Source organism: Nicotiana tomentosiformis, chromosome 10 (genome assembly GCF_000390325.3).
Source record: "Nicotiana tomentosiformis chromosome 10, ASM39032v3, whole genome shotgun sequence".
Taxonomy (NCBI): domain Eukaryota; kingdom Viridiplantae; phylum Streptophyta; class Magnoliopsida; order Solanales; family Solanaceae; genus Nicotiana; species Nicotiana tomentosiformis.
The window spans coordinates 59,686,872-59,696,687 of record NC_090821.1 but is presented as its reverse complement, the minus strand read 5'-3'; the positions used below and the strand labels follow the sequence as shown (position 1 = coordinate 59,696,687).

The following is a 9,816-nucleotide window of genomic DNA, read 5'->3' as shown; positions in this document are numbered from 1 at the left end:
ACCAGAGAAGAATGACGATCCTCCAGAATGAGGGGTGGATCTGACTGAGGCACACCACATACCTTTTGTAGAACTGGATGATTACCGGGTCCAACGGGCCCAGCGTAAAGGGATAAGTGAAACACTTAAGTATCCCTCGACGTGGGTAGTGATATCTTCATCGGGCCCGGGAACCACCACGTCTTTTCCGACCCAGTTGCAATCATTTTTAACCGCGGGGAGAATTTTTTTTATGATCGAGCAGATGTACCTCGAGACCTTCTCGCACCGGCCAGGTACGGGTGAACGTTTCTCAACCTTAAAATCAGCAGTCACCGAGCACCCGCCAGGAATGAACATGCTAAGAGAAGGTTCAGCTGCTGGTTCCTCACCGGCCAGTCGCGATGTAGAAGTAGTTTCTTTTTGGGGAACTATTTTTGAAGTTTTCGCCATTTTCTTTTAAAATGAAGGGAAATAGATGAAAAAGAGGAACTTAAAGAGATACACTTGATGGTCTGGAATGAAGACAAGCGAAAATTCTTACAAAGATCTCAAGAAATCATGATACAAATGCTAGAAAATGTAGAGATTTCTAAGGAACAAGAGTAGATAAGATTTGGATGTAAAGTTTGAATGAATGAAGAATGGGGTATTTATAATTTTCAAACGATGATTCAAAGCCAGGAGTGTTCGACCAGCAACTGACGATCATTTAATGCCATTAAGACGTAATTGACGAGGCATTTCGTTCATTTTGTCATTTCTAACGCGGAGTACCGAGATGAGAATCGGAAGCTCATATCGTTTCTCGTCGTTTACTCTCCGAAAAATGAGAGGACTATCTGTATATGGTCGAAATCGGACTAGACAATTGCATGACAGATCGGGCTTGGAACACGAGGGGTTGAAGATCGACCTTGAGTCTCATCGAACTAGAACACGAGGTCAGAATGTCCGTCCTCGAGAACATTTAGTCCATGAACCCGGAATCCACCCTAACCCCGAATAAGCTCGAGAAAACATAGCCGGTATAACCAACAGAAGACCGAAATAATGAAAGGCCGAAATATCCGTAACCGGTCAAATATCACTGTGATAATCTCGGCACGTATCAATAAGGAACCGGCAAATTAGCAAACCAAGAGATTTTTATCTTTTATAGAATTGTACCTAAAGTAGGACTCTCATATTATATAAATAGGGTCTGATTACTTGTGAATGGCATTGTAACTCGCATTCCAAAGTGATATATTGTTATTTTTAGTTCTTATTCTCTTGTCATTCTGTTCTGATATCAATTAAAGCACTTTTGGCTCGAGAGCGACAAACCTTCTAAGGCTAAGACTGTTCAACCAGTGTGGTTTGCATTTACTTTCTCATTGCTTATTTCAATTTCAATCTAATTTATCATTTTGTATCAAGTTAGATCACGTATCCTTAAAACTATGTACAAATCTAGTTGTTATCCGATTTTGAGGGTAAACAAATATCTTATAACATCGCAAGCAAAACTTGTTGCAAATATAGCGTCATTGAATTAAAAAAAAAAAAAGAAGAAGAGAAAAGTCCGTGTAGGGACATATTGATGGCTAAAGACCATTCTTTTACCAATATTCAAAACGAAGTTTCAATTGTTCGAACTTGGACATGCTGTGTTATTTCTTTGGTCAAGTAAAAAGAAGAGTAATTGGTGCAGTCTAAAACAGTAATTGAACGAATATTAAATTCATGTTGAAAATTGTTCAAAGACATCTGGTCTTTATTCATCAAAAAAATTAGAGACAGTTTAGAAGGATTTTCCCAAACAAATAAAGGCAGCAATCAGTATAATTATTATTGAACTTAAGATCTCTCAACTGTAGTACCCTTATTAGAGGTAATCCGAAGATGTATCGGAGAGAAGTGATTAGACAGAACATGTCATATTTTTAGCTTACTGATAACATGATCCTAGATAGAAGGATATATAGGTAGAGTATTATGGTAGAAGGTTTGTAGGTAGTCGAGTTTGGGATACCGTATCTGTTCCATATTTTTATTATTATTATTATCATTTTCGTATTATCTTAGCCTTCGATTTCTATTACTACTCCCTTGTATTTGGTTTCTTATTGTTTTTTATTTTGTCGTTATTACTATTCTTGTCTTTATTATTTTTAACATGACTTCTTTATTACTGTTTTTCTTTTTCAAACCTACTGAGAATTAATTTTTCTTGAGTCGAGGCTCAATTGTAAACAACATCTCTATCTCTATTGTGGAAATATACTTGATAGGTTGTTATTATTGTTGTAACTGTAGTACCCTTCACTTGTATATGCCATATTAATATTTCATTACGAACGTCTTTACATAATTAAGAGAAAATTAGTGTAATTAATACAAAAATGATGTCTTCTTTAATTATCTCATTTTAGTCATTTTCCAACAAACAAATACTAGTACGGTTTCCTTGTTTTGACAGTTGGTTGGAGTATCATTAACTCTATTTAACTTGCAATAGAAACTAATCAAATCAGTATTTTCCCTCCGCGTTCAATCCCAGTTTTTTCTTAATTAGGCGTAGATTTGAAGTCCAGTCCAAGCGACAACGACACAGCAACAACGGGCCCACAAATAAATTATCTTTCCCTCTCTATTTTACATTTTTTTAACTCTTCATGTTCATTTCTGGTGCACACAAAATCCCAAGTGTTTTTCAACATACTTCTCTCCGGCATAATCGTTTCTCACGAGTCACGTTTCTCTAGGTACTGTTTTTTCCTCTCTCGTTTTTTTGATAGTAGAAAATGTTCGCTTAACTTTGATTTTGTAGTTTTGCTGCTTAGTTTTCAGTTTTTAAGCAGTTCGATCTGTACATTTCGCGAATACTCTCGAACTACACTTTATGTTTCTATGTTTAAATTTTAGCGTGAGTTTTCTAATTATGTTTGTAATTTCTTCGTTTTGCTGCTTATATTTCAGTTTCAAGCTCTTCGATCTGTGCATTTCGGAGTTTTCTTCCATTTCTTAGCTTCTCCGGCATAATCAGGTATGCTTTGTTATAATTAACATCGGTTTATGGAAGTAGAAGGTGTTAGTTAATTTTTTGAACTTAGGAGTGATTTTCGGAAATTTCTTCTGTTTAGCTTTCAGTTTTCAAGCTGTTCGATTTGTACATTGCGCTTCATATTGGAGGAAAACGCCGCATTCTAGGGTTAATTACTCGATTAGCAGTGGCGTCTCCGACGGTTCGAGAAGCAGATTCGTTGGTTTTTCTTGTGGAAATTATGAAGGAACTGGACATTTGTGAAAATTATGAGTTTGATTAAGTAAGTTTCCTTCTTCTTTTTTTAACTTTTATGTTGTGTTTGAAGTTGAGATTGAGATCTGTAGTTGAAAAACTGTGGTCGAGGCTGACAGTTGAGTACTGAATGTTCTCGCGCCTTGTGCCGATCTAAATTGTTTTTGTGTATTATATTTAAATTTAATTGTCTATTCTGTAACTTCAGGTGCTTGCTGGCTTCTGTCGCACAGGTTATTATAAAATACTGATATATTGAAGACTAAGCAGAATTTAGTATAGCATTTTAGAATGCACCCAACCCAAGGGTGAGGCCTAGTGGTTAATGAAGTGGGTGAGAATCATGATGTCTCAGCCTCTCAGGTTCAAATCCCAGCGGAGGCAAATACTAGGTGATTTCTTCCCATCTATCCAAGCCTTGGTGTATAGAGTTACCTGGTACCTGTTGCAGGTGGGAGATGGCAGGTATCTCGTGGAATTAGTCGAGGTCCACGCAAGCTGGCCCGGACACCACGGTTATCAAAAAAAAAAAAAAAAGTATAGCATTTCAGAGTCTAAAATATGTGAAATGGTTTCTGAGTATTTAATTTTTTCAGAAGACAGTCAAGAAACTAGTGTATCATATTCTTAAATTAGTTCTAATCTATCAAAACTTTTCACTCTGTTATCTGTAATTTTTACTTTGGATGCTTATTTAGAGCATTTTCAGCTTTTCATGCTCCAGATAAAGTATAATACTATTTTTTGTCCTGATCGGTCTCAATGTTTCTTCCCATTTCTTTCCACTGGTACATGATCCTGGCAGCTGCAATCTGTTTTTTCTTTTTCTTTTACCGGCCCTGTTAATAAAAGTTAACTACGCTCGGAAAGGGAACCAGAAATGCATTAGGATGGTCAAACGGCAGGTTTTATAGATGTTTAGTCATTTAACTTCAAAGCTTGTTTTTATCCCTTTATGTTTCAAACTAAGAGTATACGGTGGAAAATTGGACATTTATGTGCTTTTGTTATAATTTTTGAATATTTTCTCTTGACTTGGTTGATTATGTTTCATAGACTTCGCCTTCTTTCTTGTCATTGATATAAAGGTACCAGTAAAACTTCTCCGTGTTAGCTGCAGACAGTGCTTCTTGGCTGCTGCCCTTTCTATTTCAATATAGCTAGGACTGTATTGCTCTTTTGCATTCAAGTTGTGATCTTCCTCTTGGAGCACTTTGATATTTATTCAAAACCATTTTCTCTGTTCAATCTCTTATCTAGTGTGAAGGGTAGCCTTGGTGTAACTGGTAAAGTTGTTGCCATGTGACCAGGAGGTCACGGGTTCGAGCCGTGGAAACAGTCTCTTGCAGAAATGCAGGATAAAGTTGCGTACAATAGACCCTTGTGGTCCGGCTCTTCCCCGGACCCGCGCATAGCGGGAGCTTAGTGCACGAGGCTGCCTTTTTAATCTCTTATCTACTGACAGGACTAGTATTAAAGCAGCAGTAGGTCCTTTAGGTGTTCAATTCAAACTACATCTTTCAATGTTCAAGAACTTGCCCCCTAAATTTGATCATCAGCCAGTCAACTAGGTTTGTCGTGTTCTTGAGCAGTGCACTCAAATCTCCAATCTTATGTTTAGGCATGATTTTCATCTGCAACTACTTTCCAATCTGGGGAAATAATGTGAAAGTGCATGTCGTATTTGGTGTTATGAAGAAACGGGTATCGTTTCCTTTTGGCTTTTGCACTGTATCTAGCAATGGACTCACATGATCAAGATTCAATTTTGTTCTTCAAGTTAATTATGGTTCTTTTTCTCCTTAGCATATGCAGATCATGAGATAAGCTATTTTTTGACATATCTGGGCATACTGTTGCAGGTGCTATTGTTCTATGACTTATCTGGGCATTACCATTGAGGGTGCTACTGTGTTTGACTCCTGGAGCTCTTCTAGTCTGGCATTAGTTGAATTGAATCCTAAATGATTAAACAGTTGTATTGACAATAAAAATGAAGAAATGGTACGGAGGTGTTTTAACAACATCCTTGTTGATGTTTTTGGTTCTGGGGTACTGTGTGATGAGGAAACCTGTCAAGGAAAGTTATGTTACAAGTTCTGTCTACTTCAACATGACAAATCCTCTTGAATGGATAAATGCTATGGCTCCACCTGCAGCTCACCAGCCAGAAAAAATTACTCAAGTGATATCTGCAGAAATTGTTGTCTCTGATCTCTTTATTAAGAGGAACCTGTCAGCTCAGGAGCAACAATCTTTGTCTACGTGGTATCAGTTGAAACGCTTAGTTACTCATGATCAAGTCTTACCTAATGCTATAGAGGCAGTTAAGGAAGCCAGTGTTGCATGGAACAACCTCATGAGTGCAGTAGAGAGGGAAAAACTTGATGCAAATGATAGTTCAGTTAAGACCGGGAAACAGAAACAATGCCCTCATTTTCTCAGCAAAACCAATGCTACAGAAATTGATGCCAGTGGCTTTAAGTTGCGGTTTCCTTGTGGTCTGACTCAGGGTTCTTCCATCACAATAATTGGCATTCCAAATGGTCTTCTTGGGAATTTTCGGATAGATTTGACTGGTGAACCACTTCCAGGTGAACCAGATCCTCCTGTTATTCTGCATTACAATGTTAGGCTCCATGGTGATAAAATAACTGAGGATCCCGTAATTGTACAAAACACCTGGACAATTGCACATGACTGGGGTGAAGAGGAGCGTTGTCCCTTACCATCGGATGAAAAGAGTAAGAAAGGTAAGAGAATTTTTTCTCTCTTCACAAAAGGAAACTTTGAAGCTCATTCACCAGCATTCCTTTCAATTCCATCAACGATTTGGCAACTTTCTATGCTCTAGAAGTGATGCTGCATCCTCATGTGTGCTCAATTGAGTAACTGCAGTCATAATGTTGGGCATGCCATTTATGGAAATAAACTTATTGCCCTTGAAGTCTATGTCATCTTTTGAGGTCTAGATCCTGCATACATTTGGGATTTCTTTGTGTGCTGATATTATACTAAACATTCTGAAAATGGGTTTATCTTCTTGGCAATTTTGCTATTTTAAATATATATAGATTTCCGAATTTCACTATTTCAAAATCTGCCTGCCTAGTTGAGTTTCAGTGTCTTTCCTGTTGATATTGTCTCTCTCAATTTTGTCCCCTCCCTTTGACCATATTCTCCATTGCTGCATAAGCCATAAGAGATATGTTGCAAACCTTTTCTCCAATTTGTTAAAAGTTGGTTGGTCTCATTCCTGAGAATCGTGATAACGATTTCTATAATTGCATCATCTCCTTTGCACCTCTATTTTCTTCCAAGAGATATAACAGGTTTATATGACTAGCTAAATTTGGGTTCATCATAATGTTCTCCTGTTCCTCACTTGTACTATCCTTTGCATTATTAACTAACATTAGTTACCTTTTTGCCAGTGGATGAATTGGAGCAATGCAATGAGATGGTGGGAAATGTCATAACTCGACATGTCATTGCAACAAATAAATCTAGCCTGGCTCAGGACGGGTCTAAATCAAGAAAATATTTTCCTTTCAAGCAAGGATATCTCTCTGTTGCCACTCTGAGAGTAGGATCTGAAGGAATTCAGATGACAGTTGATGGAAAACACATAACATCTTTTGCTTTCCGTGAAGTAATTTTTGTTCTCCGTTTCTCCCTTTCTCCTCTTGTTCCTCAGAATTTTATTGTATTTCTGTATCATCATAATGGTTATCTGCTTCCCCAGAATCTCCTTTAATTTTTATGTATGTCTTATTAGACTTTGGAACCGTGGCTTGTAAGTGAAGTGAGGATATCCGGAGACATAAAATTAATTTCTGTTGTCGCGAGTGGTTTGCCAACATCTGAGGATTCAGAGCATATAAGTGACTTGGAAGCTCTAAAAGCAGTTCCTCTTCCTCCTCGGAAAAGACTAGATCTCTTTGTTGGTGTATTTTCTACCGCAAATAATTTTAAGCGCAGAATGGCTGTCCGTAGAACTTGGATGCAATATGATGCAGTGCGATCTGGACAAGTTGCGGTGCGGTTTTTTGTTGGCTTGGTGAGTGCTTCTTTTCTTTGCACTCCATACTGTGAAACTACCATTGGATCTAAGTAGTGTTCAATAGCGATGCTTATTTGATCCTAATTACTGGATCTTGGGGCTGCCCAGTTAGAGCCAGAAGATATTCCATCATTTATTCATCCTGAAAGCATCTTATTTTAAAAAGTAGATAGTATTATGTAATGTCTTAGTAGAAGTCACATATTAGAATTCAGCGAATGAAATTTCATTTGACATGATAATTCTGTGTTATGTATCTTCTGTAGCATAAAAACCAAATGGTGAATGAAGAGCTCTGGAATGAGGCTAGGACATATATGGACATCCAGCTGATGCCTTTTGTTGATTACTATAGTCTTATCGCTTGGAAGACCATTGCCATATGTGTTTTTGGGGTAAAATCCTGTCTCTTCCTAATCCATGGAGTATCTCATGCACGCCTTGCTGACTTCATTTATTGCACAGACGGAGGTCATTTCAGCAAAGTTTGTCATGAAGACAGATGATGACGCATTTGTTCGAGTGGATGAAATCTTGTCTTCTATGCAGAGGATTAATGTGACTCGCGGATTGCTGTATGGTCTTATCAACTCAGATTCCCATCCTCATAGGAGCCCAGACAGCAAGTGGTTTATCAGTCCAGAGGTGAATATCTTCTTCATATCTCATAGTTCATAGACAATTTCACCCCTTGCACTCTTTCAGTATTCATCAATGGGGAAGGGCATCTGTCTTAGCAATTGATCATGGAACGAAAATAACACATAGTTGATCTTCAGCTCTTATACGTATTGAATCTTGTTCTTTTGTTGATGTAAAGGAATGGCCTGAAGAAACTTACCCTCCTTGGGCACATGGACCGGGTTATGTTGTGTCCAGTGATATAGCAAAAACAATCAGCTCAAAACAGAGAAAAGGCCGCCTAAAGGTAAAATGTACCATTGTCTATCTCTACTTATTCAACTGTCATTTAAGTGAATGAAGTTTACGTTTGAAAATGTAATATCCAGCGGCCCCTGTCCTGTATCTCCCATTTAATTCTAAAAGTTACTAGTCCGCTGAAAATGCAGATGTTTAAGCTGGAAGATGTTGCTATGGGCATCTGGATTTCAGAAATAAAGAAGAAAGGGTTGGAAGTGAAGTATGAAAAAGAAGAGAGGATTTTTAATGAAGGTTGCCGAGATGGTTATGTTATTGCACATTACCAAGGCCCTAGAGAGATGCTCTGTCTTTGGCAAAAGATTGAAGAGAAAAAACGGGCTTTATGTTGTGGCGAGTAATACGAAATAGTTTTTCTTCCGAGTTTTGAAGGCTCGGAAGTTTCTATTACTAAGATTTGACAAAGATCCTGCTGACCTTGTCTACTAACTGACCAAGGATATCTACTTGAGGTGGAATACCAATTAGGTCGGGATGAAGAGACCAAACTTGTGCTTATTCAAGCTGCTATACCATGTTGTGGTATAAGGAGGTAAAGTAGTTACTAGCATATTGATATAAGTAGGTGATTAGATTAGCTTGTTAAACATATTACTAGAAGATTGATTAGTGAAGATGATGGTGGGAAAGGGATCTGTATTATAAAAAGGAAGCTAAATGGAGGGGCATTATACATTGTATAGAGAAGCGGGTACACTACGTTCGGTGATTATTTTGTATGTAAATCACACGATCTCTCGTACCCATTTCTTGAGTGATGGAGAGCATTGGTATACATTGTATACTACAGTATGTTTTTACATTGGAGTTGTCTACCTTATGTCTTACAGCTACTGCAATCCTAAGGGGTCGTTTGGTTCTAGTTAGGAAGGGAGTTATTCATGTATACTAGCATAGCTGATACCACGTTTGATAGTTTTTTTGTTGCTTTCTATAAATTTCGGCACACCAAGTACGTTGTTTGGTTATCATTTTACAATATCACATAAATAAAACAAATATAATAAGTTATAAGTTAATTTATGTATTATTTTATGTGGGGTAGAAGATGGAATAACTAATTTCTGCACAATTAAATCATATATAACTAATCTCTGCATAATTAATACCTACATTACTTGGTTAACATGCGTTGCCCGTCGCTGCCAATTTCAATATGGCTTTCTTTTTGGATTACGGGTGACAGGCGAATGCCAAAGTCCGAAAGGTATAAGAGGCAGTTTCCGCCCGCTCAACAATAGATCAATTTTAATTTTTTTTAAAGTCAACACCAAATTAAAGAAAATACTCAATATATTACAGTTGCATTTCAAACCATACTAAATTGAAGACTGTATACTAAATTGAAGACTGTATACGGTCGAAATTAGGCCGATTTCGTATGGTTAACCGAGACCGGGGCGACAGACCGAGGTTCGATCCCAAGTTATATTGGATCGTTACATGAATAGATATTGCCTAGCTCGTGATTCAGGGATCGAGATCGAGACCAGCTAAGATCGAGACCAAGAAGGATAGAGATCTAGCGAGATCGAAGGAAGCCTGCTAAGTC

At 37.7% G+C, this 9,816-nt stretch overlaps 1 protein-coding gene across 1 annotated transcript; it reads left to right on the top strand.

The window, feature by feature from the left end:
• The first annotated feature begins 2,590 nt into the window (after nt 1-2,590).
• On the top strand, nt 2,591-9,066 carry LOC104092107 (beta-1,3-galactosyltransferase GALT1). Its single transcript, XM_009597611.4, has 10 exons — nt 2,591-2,729; nt 2,944-3,010; nt 3,108-3,290; nt 5,125-6,015; nt 6,697-6,914; nt 7,041-7,322; nt 7,592-7,720; nt 7,791-7,970; nt 8,146-8,253; nt 8,396-9,066. The coding sequence occupies exons 4-10, from the start codon at nt 5,256-5,258 to the stop codon at nt 8,603-8,605; spliced, it is 1,887 nt and encodes a 628-aa protein (XP_009595906.1). The 5' UTR covers nt 2,591-2,729; nt 2,944-3,010; nt 3,108-3,290; nt 5,125-5,255; the 3' UTR covers nt 8,606-9,066.
• Nucleotides 9,067-9,816: the final 750 nt, after the last annotated feature.